At 44.9% G+C, this 25,567-nt stretch overlaps 1 protein-coding gene across 2 annotated transcripts; it reads right to left on the bottom strand.

Moving 5' to 3' along the window:
• Window positions 1–2,078: 2,078 nt before the first annotated feature.
• On the bottom strand, window positions 2,079–25,270 carry trib1 (tribbles pseudokinase 1). 2 transcript variants are annotated; one of them, XM_084695933.1, is made up of 3 exons: window positions 25,150–25,270; window positions 7,663–7,955; window positions 2,079–4,702 (listed from the first exon to the last, which is right to left on the bottom strand). In XM_084695933.1, exons 1-3 carry the CDS (start codon window positions 25,252–25,254, stop codon window positions 4,231–4,233), a joined length of 870 nt encoding a protein of 289 aa, XP_084552059.1. In that variant the 5' UTR covers window positions 25,255–25,270; the 3' UTR covers window positions 2,079–4,230. The 2 variants fall into 2 exon arrangements, with proteins under 2 accessions (XP_084552059.1, XP_084552058.1); XM_084695932.1 differs by lacking the exon at window positions 25,150–25,270 and adding an exon at window positions 8,625–9,373.
• Between the last annotated feature and the right edge of the window lie 297 nt (window positions 25,271–25,567).

Below are 25,567 nucleotides of genomic sequence, written 5' to 3'. Positions count from 1 at the left end.
GACCATGACGACCAGGACCATGACTATGACGACCAGGACCATGACTATGACGACCAGGACCATGACTATGACGACCAGGACCATGACCATGACGACCAGGACCATGACTATGACGACCAGGACCATGACTATGACGACCAGGACCATGACTATGACGACCAGGACCATGACCATAAGAACCATGAACTCAGTGGGAGTGCCAGATTCTACAGGTTGAAAAGAGAACATGCTATAAACCCATTTCCACCATGTAAAAAAGGGCTTAATTGGGACCTGTAGCTCAGAATTCCAACTCAGTTTTTTTACATTTAGCAGACGCTCTTATCCAGAGCGACTTACAGTTAGTACAGGGACATTCCCCCCAAGGCAAGTAGGGTGAAGTGCCTTGCCCAAGGTCACAACGTCATCTGGCATTGCAGGGAATTGATCCGGCAACAAGCCGGACTCCCTCACCGCTCAGCCATCTGACTCCTAACCCTAACCCCCTTTCACAGTTGCAGCTTTATGTCTGTGAATTGTGATTCAGATTTGAGAGTATTTTCTCAAATAATGACTGTTTTAAATGTGCCCACCAGGACACAGCAGAGATCCTAATGACACAAGCCTGACCTGTCTGTATGATTTGTGGCAACAGTAGAAATCATCATTCATTTCTCAACAGAACACCTGAACCTCTGAAGACAACTTTGAACCAGAGTTCAAAGTAATAGGCCTACCTTTCAAATATTTGAAGATTTGGATTTAGACATGAATCACCCTTAAAGTGACATTTCAGCAGACTAGGCATGTTTCCATTACATCAAGAGCATCAAGTGCCAAACTCTGTTTCCAGGAATATTCTAGATTCACAATTGATGAAAGTTAAAATATGTAGAGAGTTCACACCAGGCACTGCTCATCTAGATTACGTCCTCTCTGGTATTGTTAGGAGATTGAATTCACAACGGGATGTGGGTCTACCTCTTGCAAATGTACAGTGCTGTTTAATGTCATGCTTTGCTTTTTGCTTAAGTAAACATAACTCGAGACCTAACTCGAAAAATGAAGGCAAAGCTTCTTGGAGAGCATTGTCAGGAAGGAGGTAACCCTCAGGAATGATACCGAGTTGTGGCTTAGGTCGTTTCTGACATTGTTTATCTCCAGTTCAGGGTGAAGCTATGGAGAGTAGGCTACAGGAAGTGGGTTCTGAGTACATGGCTGGCGAGAACAGTTAGCCTGTGCAGAGGAACTAATGACATCATTGTGTTTGTCACCTGATAGGGTGTCAAACTGAGCTGTCGAGCAGAGCTGCACAAGGTCTCAGGTGACTCCTTGGGGACCACACACACTCGACAGATATCACTGGACACTCGACAAATACACAGTTCAGTCACGCACGTACTACAACCAATCACTTTTCGCGCCAGCCCTCATCCAAACTACTTATCGGGTCATCTGTCACTCTCAGGGGACTGGCTCTGACATGTTAGGTAACTGCTCGGCTATGGCGTGCGATGCTCTTTGGCAGGCACCCAGCAACGGAAACGCTTCAGCTACCCTCTGTTGATACCTAATCCTGGCCCCAATCGGGCGCTTACGCAACCGCCAGGGTCTATATAATCATAAGATACCTGGCACTTGTTGGTCCGACTACACAACCCCACAGACTCCTCCCCTGGAGCGAGGCAAGGGGCCTACAGTGGCAGGCCTGCATGTTTTTAGCAGTGTTCACCAGACACAAAATGCAGAAGTAGGTCAATGACTCGCAAGTGTTTCTTAAGTGTGAATTTTGTAACACCCCTTTCTTTAAAAAAAAAAATGCCTCATCTGAAACACTTTCTAATTGGAACTGTAAGTTTACTCTGTGGATATCTGATGTACTTTGACTGTGTGTAGAGCAGGGGTTATGTATAGTGAGCAGGTGCTTGTACGCATGTATGTTTGCTCATACATGCTGAACGGTGTTCTTGAATGTGTTCTTGCATGCCTCTGTGTTCTGTGTGCGCACAAAAAACAATCACTCGTATAGGCATATATTTATATATATATATAAAGTCATTTTTATTCAATTTCTCACACATTTAAAATGTATATGTACACTTGTTTTTCAATCCCACAACACATAATTGTCTTTGTAACCTATGTGGACCAATAGTCCCTTGAGGCTATGTCACAAATACATAATTCACAGTGCAATTTGAACATGATGCACCCGTGTCAGTTAACTTCACATGCAATGCACATGTGGCTCACTCTATCCAACAGCACTTCTCTGAGAAACATGTTCTACTAAAAGGTTTAGAGGAAAAAATGAAAATACTGAAGTCTAGAGTTTGGCCGAACATCAATAAAAACAGTACTGGCCATTGTACATAAACAAAACATTAAAAGCGGTTTAGGTAAGAACTTGGAACATCACTATCATCGATCAACCGTCATGAATGTCTCAATGGATCGACAATTTTCAGTGGTGCGATTGAAGTACTCCATTCACTGATATTCTGAGACCAAAATGATATCATTGACATGCCAACATGTTGAGTCATTGTCATACCTCTGTCATAAAACCACCACCTGAAAATGTCTTCAAATATGCATTTACGCAGCTTATAGAACATAATGATAGAGGTGCGGCTTTGCAACCCTGTTTTGTGTATTTACAGTCCAGAAATGGACGCTGACACTGCAGTGTCTTCTAGGTTAACTGAAAAGTTGCGTCAGACCTAAAATGTTCAGGTTCCTCATAAACATGAATGAGGCTTGAACACCGATTTGCACATTTTGTGTCCGAGTTTCTGTGTTAGACACTGGTTCTTCTGCATCTCCCAACGGGTTTATACCTCTAGGTTTAAGGATATAAGGGGTCAATAAGGGGGAAAGCAAACACAGACTCGCAGGTCTTTTCGGATCATTCTATTTACTGACTTTTGCGTGGTCATCTTACCTCTACACCAAGGACTTATGTTCTGGCACATGTTCTCACACTGTATCTAAGCACAGGCTGTGTTTGGACTCTGGTTGGCTTGGCTGCTATAGTTTTTCAGAGGATTGACGTCGACAAGGTGTGCTATCAGCATACACCAGAAGAGCTTAATGCTTGGAAAAGGTCAGTCTGATAGGACACATGGTGCACCAACTCCCCACACACTGAGAGGAAAGAAAGTATGGTTCTCCCAATGGATTTTCACCAAAAGGTTGTGCAGCAAAAGACAAGATCACAAATGGCATTTTTTTTTCTTTTTTACAATTTATGTGTTTCACGTCTATAAGGCAAAGTCCTGGTGCAGTTTGGTTTTTAACATGATTCAGACCATTGAAACCTGTTATGACTTATGCGTAAAATATCCTTGAGGTTAGTATTGCAAGCTACTGCAGGGTAGAGATTATGCACAGCGGTGAAATTAAAAAAGACATTTTTGAGTGAACAAGCCGCACCTCTGTCCCTCCCCCTGAGGCAGGTTAGCATGTGCATCACATGAAGAAAACTCCCTCATCTCAGTCAGAGAACTCTCACCCTTTTCTGTCCCGTACCGTCGTGTTATCAACCATCCCATTTATAAGCTTTCAGTCTGGTGTTTCTCTCTGTCAGATCGCTCTGTGTGCGACACGTAAAGTCATCCCCCATCTCTGTCTCTCTGCCAGCGGTAAGCCATCAAGCTAATGTTTTTTTTTTTTTTTTCTTCTTCTTCTTCTCCCCAGCAGTCTGTTGGTGAGTCAGTCGTGTGCCTCTGGCCTGGAATGGGAGGGAGCTCACAGCTCTGTCTCCTCATGTCTCTGCTCCTCGTTTAATGCCTTCTGAATCCCCGGGACTCAGGGAAAGGGTTAGCGACGGCACCGACACCCCTCGTCTCTCACTCCTCTGCAGCCTCCAGTGCTGGCTTTATCCGGGCGAGCCGCTCGTTATGTGAGCTTTCTTTTGTTTTTGCCTCTCGCCTCTTCGTCTTTTTTTTCATAGCACCAAATGATTTGTGAACTCGCACACAAAACGTACACACTACGCACAACAATCATTGTGTACAAATGCCCTTTTGCTAACACAGATAACGACAAATACAGTACTCTGAACAAAAGCTGGACGTACAGACACGACGGTACGCAGTGACCTACGTGGCGCTGGGAAAAAGTGCAGACGTCCGCAAAACATCCCTTAAGATACTGTGTTTTTTGCCTCTTTTTAATTTTTATTTTGTTTTGTTTTTTTTTGGAGGGGGGGGGGGTCTGTCTCGTGCCAGCACCAGTGTGTTGGGTCTATCACGAGAACAGATTGTCCTCCTCGTCCACATGGAAGGAAGGTACAGTCTGTTCCCCCAAGCTGACATCCTCCTCGCCCTGCTGCGTTTCCCACAAGGATGGGGCGCGGAACCACGGGTGGGTGAGCACCTCCGCAGCCGTGAGTCGCTCCCACGGATCCTTCCTCAGAAGCCCCCTCAGGAGGCACCTGGCTCTGGGGGAGAGGCCTTCCGGCAGGCAGCACTGGCCCCTGCGGATCTTGGAGAAGAGGGTGGCCGGGTCCGGGTCGTGGAAGGGGTAGCGCCCCACCAGCATGGTGTACAGCATGACCCCCAGGCTCCAGACGTCGGCCGCCTTGCCCGAGTACGGAGCCGAGCCACTGAGGATCTCGGGGCTGACGTAGGCGGGGCAGCCGTGCGTGTCGGACAGGAGGTCGTCGTCCGGGTGCTCCAGCACGCGGCAGTCCTCCAGACCCTCTAGTTTCACCTGGGTCCTGGCAGCAGAGAACACAGGGGGAATGGTTAGAGGGTGCCACCAGATTAGGAAAAGGATTGGGTTTGTGGGATTGGGATTAGTTGTTTTATACTATCTTTGCTACACTGCTTTTGTCAATGCGTCTGCTGGGAGATGAAAAAAAGATGATTATGAAATGCACAACCTTCTACCTTGCAATTTGGGATTGAGATGTTTGATTAACATGTTTATTCACACATATTCATAGTTATAATCTCTCACAAGTGCTACCATCTGTTGGTGATGGCATTGAGCAGGGCTTTCTGTTTTTGACAAGGATAGATCTGTGACACCCCAGTCACAGTTTAAATGTTGGAAAATGTGCACACCATTTTGGTATGGTCATAAACAGCTGCCGCAGTACACAAGCTACCAACTACCTTAGGGCACACATCCATGCGCACTCAGTTCTGTCAAAACACATCCAAGACAGACTGCAGAGTGGAGTTTCATCACAGTGCAATAGTGTGCTGTAAGACACACTACTAGCCCCCCCCACTACAGAGAGAGAGAGAGAGACAGAGAGAGAGAGGAGAGAGTGAGTCATCCTCATGAGGAGAAGAGACGATGTATCTCTTCAAGACGGAGCTATTGAACTACACCTGGGTCCGTGGCTCTTGGCGTCCACCATCCCATAATTACACCCCAACTGTGCTGCTGTTGCATTAGTGACACATGGGAAGGCTGGGTTGACGATAGAACATTACATGTTTTGCAACACGAGTCATCCTGGTATTCTAACTGCTCCAAGTATCGACGGAGACAGGAGAAGCTAAACAAAAGCCCATTTTATTGTGCACTGCCGATGCAGTTGCATCCTTTTTTGATTTGATTGGTTTAAAAATAGGTAGCAGCAAAACCAACTAACAATCTATTATTATTATTATCGTTCTTAACCTTTAGTAATCTCACTATGATTGAAAATGTCAGTTTTCTGCTTTTCTTCAGACAGATTACAGCAGAACAGAAACAAACCTAAGTTCTTCAGGTTCGAGTTCAAACAAACCACACTCAAAGTATTAATTTTGAAATCGAATTGATTTGCCAGCCAGGTGCATCAGCAAGTTAAAGACTACAGTATACAATCTGATATGTTACGTGCCCAGGCAGGCATGCAGAGACCTGTGTCATCCAATCTTTATTTTCTTAGAACGCCATGGGTCAAAAGGGTTGAGCGGATCCGGAAAGCAAGTTGGATGCACAATGTCAACGGCTCACCAGGAAGACCTATGTCAACGGCTCACCAGGAGAACCTATGTCAACGGCTCACCAGGAAGACCTATGTCAACGGCTCACCAGGAGGACCTATGTCAACGGCTCACCAGGAGGACCTATGTCAACGGCTCACCAGGAAGACCTATGTCAACGGCTCACCAGAAGAACCTATGTCAACGGCTCACCAGGAAGACCTATGTCAACGGCTCACCAGGAGAACCTATGTCAACGGCTCACCAGGAAGACCTATGTCAACAGCTCGGCAAAAAGCTGTCCATTGTCTCCCTCCCCTCCGCCTCCGGTTAATAACCGCTAACATGTTTGCCTGGCCGCGAGCTTTAACGCGTGACTCATTCCTCCACCAGTATTTCTACCAGTGGCTCGACTCCCAAGTCTCTTCTCTTACGCTGGCTGTCCGCTTTCATTAGTCTACTCTGCCCTTGCTCTCAAAAGGTCACGGCGAGAGAATGTGGATGTTGCAACGGACTGTCCCTGAGGCTCTGCAGTCCTATTGAAAGCTCGCTTATTGAAAGAACAAGAGAGTTTTACAGAGAATAGGTTGACGCGTGGAGGAAGAGGTGGCAAATAGTTTTGTATGCTGGAGCTGGAGTTTTGTTATTGTCATATTCTGTAGTCTACTGAAAGAGGTGCCAGAGAGCACAACAAAATCTATACTAAAATATGTGATGAATTTCCATAAACTGGAGACACATCCTCGTTTTATCAGACACTAATTAATAATATGAGTGTTGTGTTAAACTATTCTTTAGACTGATATTTGCTCATTCTTGATTGTGAAATGAAACCAAACATTTAAGTAAGAGGAAAAGGTGACACATTTTAACCCTATAAATAAACATTTTCACGTAATTCTTTGAATTCTACCTCGTTTGGCAAAAACAGATCCAAATTTTGCACCTGGTTTAGTGAATGCATTATGGTGTCGCAACAGTCTACAGTGATCACGTGTCAAATCTCCATCTGAAAAATAAAGCTATGGTTGGACCGCCTACCTTTGTATTTCTCTACCTATTTTATTGAAGAACAATTGTAGGCTACATTTACCACTGCGTAAGTTAGTCTATGGCCATGAACCAATCCAGATTTCTTTCAGTCTCCATCTCCCTGTTCCCAGGCTCGTCTCACATTGACAATTAAACACCCACTCGATTGGCGCGCAAACACGCACATGCCTCCTGCTGTTGCTGTCTGGGTGCTCTGTCTAGATCCAGGCCAACTGATCATATCAGTGTAGGCCTACGCATAGATGCCTTATTGGTGGAATCTTGGTTCATGTATCCTCCAACTGTTGCACAAGCCGTAGTGATTCCTGAACAAGCACTCCTGGCTTATCTAATCAAGTTCCAGTTGATTCGATGACAAAATCATGTACGGGGCCTGAGATAGTACAACATTGTGAAACCTGTTTATGATAGGCTACCTGTGTTATTCAAGGACCATGAAATGCATAAACAAGGAATTGACAGCTGTGTCATATTTAGCGTTTAACCCAAAACTACTGCACCACTGAGAACGAAAGAATAACCAGAATTCATGTAAACGGCACCCACATTCTGTCACATGTGACTCACACTTCCTTCTTCCTTCATCGGTACCAAGCATTCCTTGGTACTGACCAGGAAGAGAAACTTTTGAGACCGGGAGTGGAGAAGCACAGAACACAAACTCAGTGAAACCCCCTAATGTCTGTGAGCTCCCTCTTACCTTTTCTCGTCAGAGAACACAAACTTGCGAAGCTTCAGGTCCCCGAGGACCACGCCGCCCTGGTGACAGTGGGCAACCGCTGACGCCACCTGGTGGAAGAGACGCGACGCCTGCTCCTCGTCCAGCCTTCGGCAGCCCTTGACCAGCGTGTGCATGTCGCCGTGGTCCTTCTCCAGGAAGACGTAGGCCTTGCGCTCGCCCAGGACTATGTCTCGGATGAAGGCGACGTTCTTGTGTGCCGGTAGAGAAGTATAGGCTCTCACCTTTTCCTGGTACACGCTCATGTCAAAAACCTGAGAGTGGGAGAAACCACAAAAAATGCTTGATGAACAACCAACTGGAAGGGATAAGAGAGACAGAGAGAGTTCATGTTTTGGTGTTTGAGTTGTGTCAAGTCCGTAAATTGAATCGTGCCTTGCATGAACAACAACAACCTGATTCTGAAGTGCGCCATTAAACATATCAACTTGCTCCATAGAAACGTAATTCAATTACACTGGGTTGGGCTTTTGCGCACTCATCATGCCTCACGGCCTCCCACTTCTATTTAGTTGTTTGCATAGCATATTCGTGGATGGCGTGGCATATGTCAATGACGTGTATGCTGATGGTCTGGAGTTGATAGACAGGGTATGGGAAGTCATTGCGTACGTTAGCTCTAATGGCAGGTGAACCGACCCAGCCAGGTGATAGGCTAATAATTTCCAAAGTGTAGCCTAATTGGAGCACGAGTAGCCCATCTGCTCCGTAACAGTGATTTAACTGACATGTTTAATTGGATGTCAACGAGACTAGACTATGTGCAATTATAATTAGGCTATATAGGCTTACAGAGTCCTAGCATTTCTTGTAATCGGTTAGGTTTACAAATATTCAGCTAATCTCGTCACTTTTACGCAATTGCAAATTTGAGCAACCCATGACATCATGGAAACAGCATTCATTCAAAGAAATTGCACAACCTTGCAGACAAGCTCCTCTTCCGAGTCCATGTTCAAAGCGCTGTGCATTCCTTCTCGATCGGCCAGAGGTAGAAGTAAAAACTGACCGATCTGTAGCGGACCTTGATGGGTCGCCGGATCAGTTACGGGGATGGCGGAGACCGGGGACCCCGGTGAGCTACCGAGCAGTCCAGCGTCACCCGATGAGTCGCTAAGCCTGGCGCATTTGGAGACCGGCTCGTCAGAGTCCACCCGTTTATGTCCCAACCTTCCAGTGCGGGTACAAGCCATCGGACTACTCCACTGAACGTTCATCGTGAAAAACAAAGTAGATCAGCAACGCGTGAAAACAATGTCAGTGTGTTACGTTGGATCACCAAGACTATTTACAAATTGCACAATCCATAAAGCAGTTCTTGGTTGGCAGTAAACAGCAAGGTGATCGATCTGCCACTGGAAAAATATTTATGCATGCATCGCGATAAAAAAAAATATTCCTTCCAACTTGTCTCAGATTCTGTCAGTGTTGTTTTCGGCGATATTCCTCTACCGGTTCCACTTCGTCTCTCTGAACGCAGATGGCCCGTGAAAGCGCGCTGTACTTTTTGGTGAGAAATTCTGAGCGTAGGTCTGCCCCGCTAACCCAGTGAGAGACCGTCTCGCAGTGAGAGCATTGGTGTTGATTCCCAAGCCCGGCGCTAAAGCAGTGCAACTGGAACTCCGCCCGGTCTTGCCTCTTCAATGACACATAGGCTACAGAACGATTGAGCAATCCTCACAAGCACTCCAATTCTGCTCGGCTCGCGTAAATGAATTCTAGAATTGCCGGTTTGATTCAGTAGCCTTTTTGTCTGCACCGGACCACTGATAGGCTATTAGCCTAATGTACACAAGACCACGTGAATTAGGCACCATTAATGGGGCTTTTTTGTAAATAGCACAGTACATAATTGTGTGATATTGGGAAATCAAACCACGTGAGGAAAATCGGGAAATACATAATGTATAAATCGTCCCTTCTTTCCCATCAAAGCGCAGTGTCAGACAATTGACAGTTCTTGATTTCGAGAGTTCCTCTTCACAGGAAAACATGAAAATGTTCCCCATTTATGTAACCGTACAATTCGCACTGACTACAGTCCTGTGTAAAACGGTCTGTAATGTTAATAATAATGTCAAATACTACGCTAGATACAAACACCCCACACAGGCATGTTCACGTACATCCGTGTGCTTGTTTCCTCTATGACTCATCCCATAAATGTTTAGTGCTGGCATACTGGATCCATGTGAGTCCTGGCCTATTCCACCTCAAGGTACAGGCTCAGCATGCACAATAAAATCACCCGCTTTCTAGTGAACCAAATTATAGTCTGTATGGACGGTGTATTCCCCCAAAACTCCACGCAACTCAACCCAAAACCACAAAAAAACAAACAATATTGTAAACAATATACTGGTGGATACTTTGCTTACACACCAATTCTGACCTCAAAATGAGACTGCCAGCAGTTCTTCGTGACTTACTGAAGTCATTGATGTGAGCTTCAGTCTGCCCAATCTCTCCAATGACAACAACAAACTGGCAACCGTCCAACAAACAACCAGGCTAAACCGCCGTTTCTAATAGGGTGCTCCAGAGTAAAACAGCACAGACCCAAGACCAGTGCACCCTCTGCAAGACCAGCGTCATTATTTTTGGTGGGACAATGTAACCCTGATCACAGAGCAGTGAGCGTACAAGGATCACCCTAACACTTCACCAGAGATGTTTCTCGCCACCCTGAACATTCACTATAGCTGCAGCTGGTGTTCCAGTGTATGTCCTTTGTGTGTGTATGTGTGTGTTCTCTGAATGTGTACGTGAACGCCTGTCGATGATCCAAATAAGGATGAAAGTTGTGTGTTCAGTTCAACAGGACTGGGGATGCAGTTATTTTTAGAGGCTACTGCATTCTTTGTGCCGTGGTCGCCTCGCTACAGTACAGTAGGTGAGTCACCCCACTGACGCTTGTGCTTGTCATGCCAGGGAGCAGGCAGCAAACAGGTTTCTAATCACACAGCTCTCTCTCTCTCTCTCTCTCTCTCTCTCGCTCTGTCGTTCAGTTTGGCATATGCATTGCCATGTGAAAGAGAGTGTGTTTGAATATACAGAGCGAGAGAGCTGGTTCGTTTTGTGAGGGGTCGTTTTCACGATTGGACAAGGATGTTGGCTGTGTGTGTGGGTATGCATTATTGTGGTTGTGGAACGCATAATGTGTGGGCCAGGAATTATGTTGTGCAACACACAGTGTGTGGATGTAGTGTGCTGGTTGTTTGCATAGGTTGTGGTGTATGCATGTGTGAGGGCTTGCGTTTCTAAATGTAAAATGTCATGTCCTGTATGTATGAATGTGTGTCACATTTAAGAGATATTCAGGTGAGAAAACACTTTTCAAGTCAGGTATAATTAGCTGACTAACTCACCATTGCCAGTGGAAAGAGTGGAAATTGATCGCCTTGACTGCGAATAGCTCAATCTGATGTGGCTGTCAGCCAAAATGGGTGGAAATTATTGTCTACTTGAGGCTTAAGGTTGCGCATCTGACATAGACACACAAGACAGCTCCATGGTAATAATAGTTGAACTTTGACCCCTGTGTGCTGAAACAGATCTAATTGGAGACCAGGGTGAGCACTGTATGAAACACACAGGAACTTGTAAAGGCTTGAAGGATTGAGTGCTACCTACAATAAACTACGGCAGAACAGTAATTTGTCACCAACCACAATAAACTGTATTTATCTGACAAGAAAGCGTCTGCAAGGACTCTCAAGAGTTAGTCCAAGCAGTCAACATTTTGGATTGTAGCATATTATTCATTATTTATTTTTTATTTTATTGAAGAACAGAATGAGACGGAAAAAAACCAAAAACTAATAGTCAGTTACGTGACCTATGTGATTTATAAACTGCAATTTTTGGGAACCTGCCTCTATTTCTTTTGTTTTAGATTTAAAAGCAGTAAGTGGTATCAGTTCTTTGAGCTTTAAATCATTCTGCAACAAATTCCACTCCAATATATAAAAGCCCTTCTTCCCATTTCCGTTCTGGCATTTGGGACAGCGAGCATAAAGAAGTCCTGAGATCGCAAGGAGTATTGTCCAGCACTTTTCTGCATGATAAAAACACACAGGTCTAGACACCCCATTGTTGTGGGATTTTTCAGGCAGTGAGCTGAAGCCCAGCTATTCAGCAAGATATAATACTAGGTCAATAAATAATTTCTGCTAAACTATTCCCCAAGTCTACCTCACTGAACCACACGTTTGAAATTATTTGTATGTGGACGTAGAGCAGACTCCTCCAGGCCTATGTTCGATCTTTCTATCTTCTGACCAAATTAGTCCTTGAACGTCTTTGTATCTCCAAAAACAGAGTAGGTCATTTTCCCTGTCAGATTTGTAAAAATGTTTGTGTGGGAGTATTAGTTGTTGGATATCTATCTACCACTGTACACGTCATCACAAGCGTTTGAATCGGCCGTTTCCTTCGTTTCTTCTCAGAGAACAGCAATGTTCGTGGCCGTTCCTGAAGATCCTTTAAAAAAACATACCAGAAACAAATGACAGTAAATGTGACGGTCAGTGAAAAAAAGAGAAGTCTAAAAATGACAGCGACCACATCATAAGCCACCACAGTATATCATAATGTCTCTCGTTCACAGCCTACTGACATCACTGCCAAAGAGCCACTGGGCGATGACTCACTGCTTTTCCTGTTGCAAACAGGAAATGGCGGTGTGGAGAATGAGTGCGTCGGCCAATCCAAAGGATGTTAGAACAGCTGTGTCACTGGCAAATCTGTGAGGGTAACCCCCCCTGGGTAAACCCCTTCCCCCTCTGGTTCTGGTTGGGGCCGTATTATGATGTCACAACGACAGGAATGTGTAAGTAGTGTGAGAATCTGTCAGTCTGGTGCAAGGGTGCATCAGACTCTCTGGGGATCACAACATTGGTTTAAAGTGAGTGTGCAGACTTCATCTTTGGCTTCAAGCCCACAGACTGGCTTCATGACAAGAGGAAAAGCAGTGTTAAACAACATACACGTTATGTGTTTCTGACAGTAAAGATGTTGAACTGAATTGAATTGTAGCTGAGAACAGTGTGCAGGTGTTCACCTGTTCAACATGTACTGGACAGTATGTAAACAGAAACATGTTGCATCTTATGGCCGGGGACATTAAAACCCATGCTCCTAATCTGGAAAAATGGTAATGATGATGGAGACGGCAATGATGATGGTGACAAACCAGCCGTACCTTTGGCCACTCACGGTAGTTAAGGACAATTTCAAAAGAAATGAGCTCAGAACTCCTCTGCCTATCTCTTATTTCAACACTCTCACTCTCTCAGCAGTAATGGCTGGGAAAACAAAGTCCTCCGGCCATTGCATCACAGTGTGACTTCACATGATCCTATGGATTGAAAGAAAGAGAGAGAGAGAGAGAGAGAGAGAGAGAGAGAGAGAGAGAGAGAGAGAGAGAGAGAGAGAGAGAGAGAGAGAGGAGAGAGAGAGGCAGAGAGTTGTGAATTAGAACCATCCTACAAAAGAGGAAGTATGTGTACTCAAATAATTGAGTCCAAACTACTAGATTAGTCTACCTTAATGAACTAGAACGTTTAATGTGTTGAATATGGAATGGATATAGCCCAGACTCCTCCCATAGGACTCCATATAGAGAAAGTAGGATAGGAGGAGTGAACAGAATAGGGTCTCTAATCATCTCCCATTTGGCATAAAACTCAAACTCCCTCACTCAATTTGTTTCAGTGGGAGAGATAAAGAGAAAGAAATTGTGTGTGCGAGAGAGGGCTTACCATTCAAAAGGCAATTAATTGGGGGATAATAACCCCATGTAACAGGATTTCAATGACTCTCAGCGCTGCTCCACTTTGGAGAAGGCGATTTACTCACATAATCCCATGAAAGGACTGGCCAATTCTTTCCCATGTATCTGGAAACACTACCAAGCAATTGAGGGCTACGGTTTCTGAGAATAGAGAGACCGTGTTTGTATGTCCACAAGACAAACCATTTGATTGAGAGTGTCGCTGCAACCATTAGTCTCCTCTCAAAATACCCAATGAGGGAATTTATTGAGTCTTCCTATCACCAGGTGCATGATAGTCACGGCCACAAGTAATGACAGTCTAAGGAGTATGTGTCTCAGAGTGAGGCATTGAGGGTGAGTTAACTGCCAGTCAGTCTTCCAGTAACAATCAGTCAGCCAGTTAACTGAGTCACTGCTCAGTCAGTCAGCCAGTCAGTCAGTTAACTACTCAACCTTGTAAACAGTCAACCAGTCACTCCCTCACATACTCACTTGAGCCAGTCAGGCCATTAGGCAGACAGTAAGTTACACAAAAAAAGAACAAAAAGCTGGCTGGGAAGTCACCCACCTAAAAGATCTACAAGCCAGCCAACCAGCTAACTAGTCACCCATCCTTCAGTTGGACAGTCAGCTGTATTACACTTCCAGGTATGTCTGTTTGTAGCTCACCTGCTGTTGTGCAGTGTAGGTCAGCATCTGAACTACAGGGCTGTTGGTGTAATGTTATTGCGTGGGCTGAGGTCATTAATGAGGCAGGAAACGTGCGTTATTGTTCATAAAAGTAGTAATAATAGAGAGTGCAGGCAAGAGCTGTCATGCCTAGCCACTCGGTCACCCCCGGATGTGTGTGTGTGTGTGAGGGTTTGTGAGTGCATATTCATTTTAATCAGATGTTTTGTAAGGCTTTCAGGTTCCTCTTTCAGTCTCTCTCTCTCTCTCCCCCCTCTCTCTCTTCCTCTCTCTCTCTCTCTCTCTCTTTCTCTCTCTCTCTCTCTCTCTCTCTCTCTCTCTCTCTCTCTCTCTCATACACACATCAAGGAACACTTGAGGAGAGTCGTGACCGACCATCACGAAGACAACCAGGACAAAGTGTTTCCTGTCTATTCTTGCCACTATCAATAGGTCGGCTCAGTTAACACATCAAATGTTTAGGTTCACACGATCTACACTTACCTCAACAGCAACAAGCAACACATGAATAAAAAATGTGAAACATGATTCAGTTCAATCGTGTTCAGCATGTTTTTTTTTTATCAATGTGTTTGATTCTTTCTGTAATTTGGAGGTACCGGAGGAGCTGTAGTGTTTTGTTGTGTCTCTTGCTCCTTGTCTCCATCTGTGATTCGACAGGTTCTCCTTCACGGAAGCTGGCAATGGATCTGAAGAATCACTTGAACCTGCTCTGGACCTCTGCCACGACAAGATGGAGTCAGCTCCATCAACAACTAAAAAAGCAAGGCACCGCTTTTCAATTTCAGAAAGAAATCTTGTCAGGAGATGTATGAAAAGAAAGTAATTGATGACACTTCTGCTCTTTTAAACTCCAGTCGAGACGAGTGGTTGAGACACGAGACAAAACTGTCAACTGTTTAGGGGAAAAAATAAAGAGCAAATGGAAATGTGCTCAAATTCAACATTTTTGTTTGAACCTGGGTTGAACCTGTCACTGGAACTGTGACAAACAGTCTGGCCGAAAGCTACCACACTGAGTTAAGAGTGGGCTTTAACACAGTCTTTGTAAAGCTTCAGGCAATCTATTGAATGACTTCAAGGTAAAGCACATTGTAGAAGGTCAGTAAATATAGGTTTGGCTTGTACGTGTTGAGTAAACCACGCCAAAGAAAATGAGAATGGCTATGGGTACGAACCAGCTAGGAGTAATGGCCTAAACACAATAAATTGCACATAACCTCACCCTTGAATGTGGTTTTGCAACAACATCTATTTAATATGTGGTGAAAGTTCTCACACCAAGATTTTATGTGTGAGTAAGTGTGTGCGCTTTGTGGTCGGGTGGAGTCAGCCACACTGGGCATCCTCTGAGGCAAAGGAAGGACAATCAGGGAGTGGAAGGTTACTTGTTTCTATGTTGGTATTAATGCTATCCACCTCATCATCCCACCTCACACATACACAGCGGAGCCGTGCTCTCTTAACACAAGCCAGATGCCACTGGAACAAAGCAAGAGACGGAAAGTTATCCTCTTCATTTTCAGGGGTAAATATTTTTCCCTGAGGTTGGAAGGTAAGTAGAAACAGACAGCTGCTGGGAAGAGAGAGAGAGAGAGAGAGAGAGAGAGAGAGAGAGAGAGAGAGAGAGAGAGAGAGAGAGAGAGAGAGAGAGAGAGAGAGAGGGAGAGAGAGATAATCACCAACTGTGATTCTGACACTTGGCCTGTTAAGGGAAGAAAGATGCAATAAAACACCAGGCTTCTGCAATACTCATGATAAAAGAATGAGGATTATATTTTTTTAAAGACAAGAAGACCACCGTGATCGCTCGCCGCTCGCTTCACGCCGTGTTTGTGGGGATCAAGGCTTTTGGATGACTGAGCGAGCAAATAATAAAATACAGGTGCAGAGACCCCTTGAACAAAATGTTCTGGAATTATTGGAGATAACGTGTAAGAACAAGTCAGGCATGTTGCCACATATATCAAATGCATTCAATCAAACTGATTAGAAGACTGTAACCAGGAGAGGTAAGCTTATAAACATGTACTGCTTCAAAGCTATACACTGAAAAATATGGTTTTGTAAGCAGCCGTGAGAATCAGCCAAAGGATCTAGGAAAGGTTAAGTCCCCCTTGTAGCTCAGGGACAGTGACTTGCCCTGGGTTAAATATCTCCATATTCCCCTCACTACATGATGTTTGGCCTAGACAAACCCCACAGGGAGAGTGACACTAAGCATGACGAACCCCCCTCCAGGAGCTGAGCTGTCATTGGCTCATTGTGTGCTTCCCTCTTCTCTCTCTTCTCTCTCTCTCTGCCTTCCACACCTTTCATTTCTCTCAGCCCTCCATCTTTCCACCTCCATTTCTGGAGGTCCATAACATGAGGGAGGAAAGTGTGCCATGTGTCATGTTTACGTTCCTGAATGATTGATGCAATGTGACGAAACCATTTCGGACCCTTACACAGCGGTTGCATGGTGTAAGCAGTTCAAGTTCTGTTTGAAGACATGCAACATGCTGCACCACATTACCAGATACGTGCTACAGTTGCTAATTGTTCAAAAGTCCAAGCCCTTTGGCATCCGTCTTTCTAACAAACCCTTTCTTCTTACTTAAAGTGTATTATACTAATACTACTAATACTTAAAGTCATCCAAAAATCCTAAAAAAAGACAAGAAGGAAATTCATATAACATCAGAGATCTTCATAGGACTTACATTAGGTTTTCTGTACTCAGCTTTGACACCATTAATTTAGCACAAATCTATAGACAAATGACATACCAAAGGTTGAGAATAAAGTTTTTTGTTTGATTTTGCAACATTGTCATTAAATATTACTTTTCACTATTTCATAGTGCATTACCTGACCAGTGCATTGCCAATGCAAAATCTGTTCAGGTGGAGAACGCCGATGTTTAAAACGATGATAGTTTCCAAAGCGCAGACGCCTCACTCCTTCTCCTTCTTTCCAGCAACTTTCTATGTCTCTCCCTCATTTCCTAGTAAAGTAGCAAGGGGTCTCATTTAAATTATCTTTGTGGTTCCTGGGGAAAACGCTAATAGCTGGTCAAAGGATAAATAAGTCATTTGTGTTTTCAATTGAGTTATTTACATTTTCTTTTTTGGTGCATTGGTGGTGGGCGGTGGTATTAATCTGAATTAACAACAGTTCAGTCAAGACAATCACGTATTAGATTTGAGCATTTATTGTTACATGACATGGACATGTAGATTTAACTTTGGCTCAGCGGATGATCTAAGGGAAGCACTCCCTGCCTCCTCGATGCAACACATACAGACATGACATATGGAGGGAGACAGGGATCAATAGAGATATAATCCCCCTGATGACAGAACATACAGACAGCATGGGGGAGAAGAGGATGGTGGAGGGCAGCAGCAGCACTGATCATATAACAATTGAGGCTGGGTGTGAGCGGCCTTTTAATGCAGTCTTTTCGGACGTGGCCCAATGGGCTTGTGCTGGCTAACACAGGCGTGGTACTGAGTGGATGACGCGCGCTGCCCAATTGCCCTGCCCGAGCGAGCCGCGCTTATTGAGTACAATGTGAAACCCAGTGGAAGCCATTTTGGAATAAAAAGCAGGGCAGCTGACATCCTTCTTTGGCTTTGTTGCTGAGCTGACACTAGTGGTTTCTGTTGGTTTGGTGTTTGGCTATGACAGACAGTAGGGTTGGCATAACAGCCTGTTTCGACCTGAAATGCTCATTAAAGAGGAGGAAGATTCCTCACACCCTCATCCACTCCCCCTCAACACTGTGTGGTCTGAGGCATTAGTCAAAGAGGGAACATTTTTACATTTCAAATTTGCAGCGTTTTCAAAGAGTGTCTGTGTCTGGGGGTAGGGCCTTGGTCGGCTCGCTAGACAAAAGACGTAAGTGTGCACGATGACTCAAATGGCAAAGAGGCGTTAGGAACTACTTTTGTGCACGAAAGCCCATCATTACTGGGAATATGATAACACAGAAAATGAACGGCAAACCAAAATACAACCCTACATTTGTATGATGGCTGTAATGGACCACATGCTGTACAGTAATTATTGTACCTACTCAAAAACATGGCTGTGATGCTCAGGGTTCTAATAGCTCGACATGCTCAAACAGCTGCTCCGTTTCTCCTTATAGAACATGTAGGCTTGAGAGAATTCAGAAAAAAAGTAATAAAAAAAAAAAAAAAAGTTTCACTACGATGATTTACGAACAGGTCAAGATTTCATTGTTGAGGATACACAATCAAGGACTGATAATGCCCAAAGAATAAGTCTAACCTGTGTCAGGTTTATGGATGTCGTTAAAACAGCTATTGTCAACCACTTGCACTCACACTCGGACACATTCACACACTAAATATGTCAGATGGGCATTGCACTCTGCCTACAGTATCAACAGATGACAGATACACAGTCCTCCTGATAAACGGATAATATAAACATCCGCAGGCTCTCCCATATCATGGTACGTATTGACTGTGTAAGCTTAGCGACCAAGGTTATCTCAAAACTAGGCAATGACTGGTTCATAAGTATATTTTGTGATGTGTGTAGGTAGGCCCAAATGGGATCAGCAAACAGAGACTTTCCAGAGGTCTCATTTCCGGCTACTCTGGGAAGAAGCGACTAGGTGCCTTGGTTTTCTGTTCATCGAAACAATATGAACCAGTGAGAAAGTGGCCCCAGGTTTAAAGATAACTTCAGCTAGCTTCCTCTTCCACGGCCTCTGGTGACAACCTTGTAGCATCTGTCAATAAGGCTTTGTTTACCACAAACCACATGCACACACACAAACATACACACACACACACACACACATATACAGAGCCTACCGGCCACAAACACAAGCTCACGCAGTGTGGACCGTCATTAGCACTAGGGTGGCTCCTCAGCTAGCATTGAGGCGAACCTCATTAGAATGGCATGTGTCTCATTATCCATATTTGCTTTCCATCATAGATACACTGTGGTGTTAGCACAGATGAGTCACTGGTTTCACTACATGTGACCTTTTCAAGTTAACAGCCTCATGTCACAGAGAGCGTTGAGCTAATTCCATGTTTGAGTATTGCTTAAGTCACCATTTCTACTTAGTATAGCCTTAAGCAAAAACATATTCTGTTTCATGCTGTAGGCTCTCAAATACAGCATCTTAACTAGTCAGCCTAGTTTACGAAAGGTTCTCTAGTTATTCAGGAATGCATTAGCCATGTTACAAGTCCTTACAGGTTCAATACATACTTACATCCAGTTAGTGTACATTCAAACCCAGTTGACCTTTAAAATATGCAAAATACCCATGGCATGACTACTGCATGAATACTACAATACAAATTGAAGGCTGTAAAAACTCAAGGAAAATGCCTTCAGTCATGAGTCACATCTAGATAAATTCCTCATTTTAATGTAGGGAGAGGCTGCCTTGAACTTTCAATGGGTCTGTAACCTTTATCCAACGGTTGCCCAATTGGCACTTCAAACGCATGGCAAAATTGTGCAAGAAGCGTAGATTAAAGCGGTGTGACTTTCTGTGGAGAGAAAGGGAGAGAAAGAAAGAGGGAGAGCTAGAGAGAGACAGAAAACACATATACACCGTACACAAGAAACACCTCTTCTCCTCCCTCTTTTCTGGTTCTCAGAATGCTGCTGTTTGCTCTGGGCAAATGGGCCAGTTGCACAACTGTTTAACCGTGACCGTTAAAAGGCTCCCACAACAAGGCAGCAGTAAACACTTTACCGGAAGGTAAATGAGCTCCATCAGACCTCCCCACCCCCCAAAACAGAAACACAAACCACTTGTATTGCCTAAATTAATCACACGATGCCATAAAGTGCATGGTACAGGTTATGATGATGACAGACTTCAGAACTAAAACTCTTTAAGACGTGGGGTTGTACAAAGGGCTAAAGGCTCACATGTGTTTATCTCCGGGTCAAGACTTGCATCACAGCAACATACTCTAAGACAAGCCGGATAAGGTATGTGTGATTACGAGTTTAATATTGAGAGGTCAAAGCTGCCATGGGTGGGTGGATAAGCAGCCTGCAGTTGGACAGACGGACAGATGGACAGCCATGTTGTGGCCTTGCCTAGTTCATGGGCAAAGCGAGTGCCAATATACCAAAATGAAAAGGTCTGTCACTTTGATATAACAAATAGGGACGTATCTATGGAAACAATGGTGCCCTGTGTGCGTTCTATCGTGGGAAGTAACAGGTTGGAAATCTTGAAAACAAAAACAACTTGAAGCCAACCCAGAGGAGAGTTAGACGGTACATTTCAGCTCCAGCTTGTCACTTTGGTTGGTCATCATAGGGAATCTGCAGGGTAACATTAAAACCATTTAGACGCCTGTGTTGCCGGGGAACTGGAGGTGCCTATATGCTATGACAACCTTTTGAACAATGGGTTTAATTTAGCAACCTGTCATTCTATTATTTTATGTCAATATCAAAAGTGAACTTTATATACAGCTGATCTATACAGCTGAGATTTCAAATCAAATCTAATCTAGTCTTTGAATGAATGGAACCATGAAGAGATCTCCCTGAAGCTCTCCAACTTGACTTCCAGTGTCGCTCCTTTGAGAACCATGTAAGGACACAGTGGCATTATGGGAAAGTGTAACAAAACACAGACAACAGAAACAGTGGCACATCTAGTTTAAATTGGAGGCTGGCTGGCTGGTTGGCAAGCTGCTGACTGGCTTCGGAAACCAGGGGAAAGTGTTGCGCAATCAATGGGCTAGGTTAATTACAAAGGATCAAATAGAGGCACCATGGCAACGCTGCCACATTTTCCAAAACAAAACCCCCGGTGCTCCTCAGCTCTGGGCCCTGCGGTGGCTGTGATAGGCCGCGCACACCGGAGCCTCCGCAACGATTAGCAGGCTGTGTTTACCCATCAAGACGGATGTACTCGAGCAGTTATCACGGAAACCACAGGGTCGTGCCACAGCGCGCACATGCAGCGCTACAGAACACTCCAATGCTGGTGAAACACCATGGGAAGACTACCATCATCGTTGTAAATGAACTCTGTCAACATGTTCTTTTCTAATCTTTCGTCTAAATCAGATGTGGCAGAATATGGTTATATGCCCTCATATAATATAATATATGTAGTGCGACGGGTTCCCGCTTTTTGACTTGTTGAAATGATTAGGACCAGAGATGCTTTGACAGCTCTGAGAACTCTGTGCATCGTCTGCGCAGTCAGTCAGTTGGCAAGACTACCAGCAGACCACGGTATGATCACAAAATGGAAGAACACACAGCCTGTTTGGTCTAGATAGAACACTCTGCCTGTGTGTGTGTGTGTGTGTTTGTGTAATGTGTGTCTTTTTCCAGTCTCCAAAGTACACCGCAATCTTATCCAACAGCTTTTAGTCAGTAGCTCCAATTATGCAAAGTCCGAGGAACTAGCTAAAAAGTAATCCAGTTCTACAACTGTTCCCCCCCCCCCCCCCCCCCCCCAATTCAGAAAATGTCCAATTTCACCGAGTGACAGTTAAATGTGCACGGCATGAGGTCATGGGAGTTGGACCACATTCCTTTGTGCTAAATCCTCATGGCATTTTCCCAACTGCAGCCCTGCTGATTCCCAGGCTGTCCTACAGCCCCTGTCCTGTCACAATAGTCCTCAAAAGCCCCCACTGGAGCTATGGGAGGCTGCTGCTAGCAGGAACCACTCAGCGTTCTGTGTCAGGGGATGTGTTTTGACTCCATGTGAGGGGGCTATAGAGTGGGCAGATGCGTAACCAAGAGCTTCCATCTGTATGAATGAGGGGTGCCAGGGAACTGCCTGGAAGACCTTGTGAAGACCCCGGCTGAATTTCAAACTCACGCACACGCCATACACACACACACCCACGCGCACACACACACACACTCCCTGTCTGTCATGTGCGAGAGTCCCTGAGAGACACTTAGCACATCACCCTGTTTCGCTCAGGTTTCAAAGCATACAAGACATCTGTGCTGCCCCCGCGGTGGACCCAACCCTGTTTGACGGTTTAGTGTTTCACTTTCTTTTTCACAAGTCTTTTATTTCAGTCAATCTTTTTGGGCCTGTGTTTCCCTAGGGAACAAAGAGAGAGGCGCACACTCTGTTTTGATATGTAGACGGTTAAGACGCAGGAATTTAGAAGAAACTTTTAGCAGGCCTCTGGAAAAAATGTTCCCAGCCCTAAGGCCATGCGATGGAGGTGGTTTGGAGACTGTGCCGGGGTGGTTAGATAACACATCAGACTCAGCTTATGGCGTTGAGAGTCGAGTTGACCTTGGTTTGACCCCGTTTCTGTTTCAGCAGCAGGAACGTTTTTCTTATGCCTCAGCTTGTATCACTGTAAATCTGTCACAGACACTGTTTGACTTTCCTCTCTCTCTCTCCCCGTCTCTGTCTCTGTCTCTGTCTCTCTCTCTGTCTCTGTCTCTCTCTCTCTCTCTCTCTCTCTCTCTCTCTCTCTCTTTTACCCTTATCTCTGCCTCCAAAATCTTCATATCGCAATCAAGCTACACCTTCTTTCTTTCTTTCTTTCTCTCTCTCTTCCTCTCTCCTGCCTCTCTGGGGGTGATGGTGAGACATGACTGATCATTTGCGTATGTGCGAGCACCAGGTGTCTTCTGTCGGCCTTAATCAGCCATGCAGATGGATGCAGGGAGATGGAGGATAATGAATGAAACTCAATTAACATTTCATGCCTAGTTCTGTAATGTAGTAGGCAGTTTAGTTCGTAGGTCTACAGTGATACAGGGCAGTTACTTTTAGTTCAAAGACATAGGTCACTAGAGACACTGGCACATCCTGAATAACATCTGAATGTTGGGAAATGGTCTGTTAGCTGCACAAACACAGTTACTAGGTAGCTGACCAAATAGGTAAGGTTTCAAAACACACACGACACACACACAGCACTGCATAGCTGGGTGACTAGGCCGGCTACCCGCACACGGCACATCCCCTTGCCACATACACACACATGTAGCCACGCACACACACACATGCACACACACGCACACAGCTGTGTGGGTTCAGGGCCAACTCAGACAGATGCTGACAGCTCGACCGATCCGTCTGCAGTGAGCTCCCAACCTCGTGGCCTCCCTGAGACAGATTGTATCATCCCGGATTCAGATAAGCAGCTTGCGCAATGCCCCTACCCCCCCCCCCCCCCTCCCTCCCTCTCTCTCTCCCTTCTCTCTCTCTCTCTGTCAACCTATTTCAATCTCTCTCTCCCTCCCTTCTCTCTCTCTCTCTGTCGACCTATATCAATCTCTGTTGTGTTAGGAAGCCCACTTTGATGCATGCAAGGAAATACACGTGCTGAAGCTAAACACACTCTTGTTCTAATGCATTTTTCACTTCCTTTTTCATAATCTATGTGCATCAAGATTTCAGCTGAGCCAAGTCATTCATGACATCTAAGGTTTCAGACACTAGAGAGGAAATGAGAAGTACAGACTCTGCTTCTCAGTGTCACTGTCTAATTTGTCTAATCAGCAAAACCAGAAACTACACTTACATAGACACACACTGAGATTTACAATGTGCCATTGAAAGAGGGCATCGTTAAATGATACCAATTGCTTGATTTACGGGTGCAAAATTACAAGCGTGAGACTGGATAGCAGAGAGGAACTAGTGAATGTTGTCAAGACGGCTCTTGACAAGTATATTGTGGTTTTGATTTCAAGGCAGTTTATCAAACTGAAATGAGGGTTCGCAACACAAGTTGAAAAACAATTATGAAAGGGGTCAACGTCCCATATTCGGGCACACACACATACTCACACACACACACACACACACACACACACACACACACACACACACACACACACACACTCTCAGTCAAAGACATTTGTCCTGCACACGACTTTCTTAGAAAGACACTTCACACGCCCACTCTGAAGTACAGTGTATCCAGGGAAAGCTACAGAATGCAAAAAGCTCACTGGAAGACTGTTTGACTGGAGATCAAGAGGTTGCGGGTTCAAATTCCCCTGGGATATAGAAGCATTGCTAAATAAACACACTGCATTTCATTAGAGAGAGAGAGAGAGCTGCATTGGGATAAGAGGGGACCCATTTGGGGCTGTCCTCGTCTGAGGCAGGGAGACTCTCTTTCTGACTTGGGTTGCTAAGGAGTTGAGGTGAGTCACACTCCGGCTATGCTGCCCCTTGGTTTTATAACCGCTGCCAGACAGGCGTTGTATTAATATTCAACACACTTTACTGTAGGGCGTCGCTGTGTGTAAACATATACATGAACCCACTGGTTTCCATGGTGGACTGCACACATAGGCATCGCAAAGACACACTCGCGCACGCACATCCACATTTGTGGTGTGGACCGTGGCGTAAGTCAGAGGGATTCATGTACTGATCTATATGTTAACGTTCCTTGCATGCAGGATGTAAAGCTAAATAGGTGAAGGTTTTTTGGGGGGGACGTTATCTAACGTGAGTCTACAGGCACACAAATGCACACTTGCAGGTTCTCTCAGAGAGACAGAAAGATTGCAGGCGAGTTTCTTTCCAGGAGGAAGAATTGCAAACATGAGTCAGAGATTACAAACAAGAGGAAGAGAACACTGTGTACCTCACAGTTTTCGACAAGTAACACAGTGAGGGAACCATGGTTACTTTCACGTCGCCGTCTAGTGGCAAAATGCGGAAGTCAACCCATATTAATGAATCAAGACGTGAATTGAAATACATCCTATTCAATTGTATTTGACCTATATCCATTTATTTCACTGTCAAACTTTGGTTTCGGGAACAAAGTCTGTGTTATGTGCTTTGGGCGATTGTAGGCAAAGAAAATGTCAAGACACGAGAAGGCTCGGGCGTCATGTGAATGCATGAGTGATGGGTGCTGGATATGATCTAGTGACACATGCTGCAGATACCAGAGGGATGGGGGAGAGTGAGTCAGAGTCACAGTTAGAGATAGGATCCTTAGGGTGGGACTGACCTCTGACAGCTCTCTCTTTCTCCCTCTCTCTCTCTCTGGGTTGAACTGCATTTCTTTCTTTCCCTTTCCGTCTCTCTGTCTGGGCTTGGTCTCGCTGGTCACCATCTGCAACCCCTACTTCTCCGTTTAAGAGCTGGGAGGATAGCCGGTGGGTTTTTTCTGTGATAGACAACCTCTCTCTGACTCATACCAACACACACACACACACACACACACACACACACAGATAAGCACACACAAGTACACACAGACTTTATGGCGATGACTCATCCCGAGTGCGGACCATTCAGGTCTCTGTGACACAGAAAGCACGCCAAAGTCAAACCGAGTGTGTGCGTGCGAAAATGAGAGCATGTGTTTGCATACACATTTGCCTTTTAAAGCAATATGACATGCCCTTTGTGTAAAAGGTACACAA

The sequence above is a fragment of the Hypomesus nipponensis genome, chromosome 4 (genome assembly GCF_054491055.1).
Source record: "Hypomesus nipponensis isolate SF chromosome 4, ASM5449105v1, whole genome shotgun sequence".
In the NCBI taxonomy this organism is placed as follows: Eukaryota; Metazoa; Chordata; class Actinopteri; order Osmeriformes; family Osmeridae; genus Hypomesus; species Hypomesus nipponensis.
This window is presented reverse-complemented; position numbering and strand designations above follow the sequence as displayed.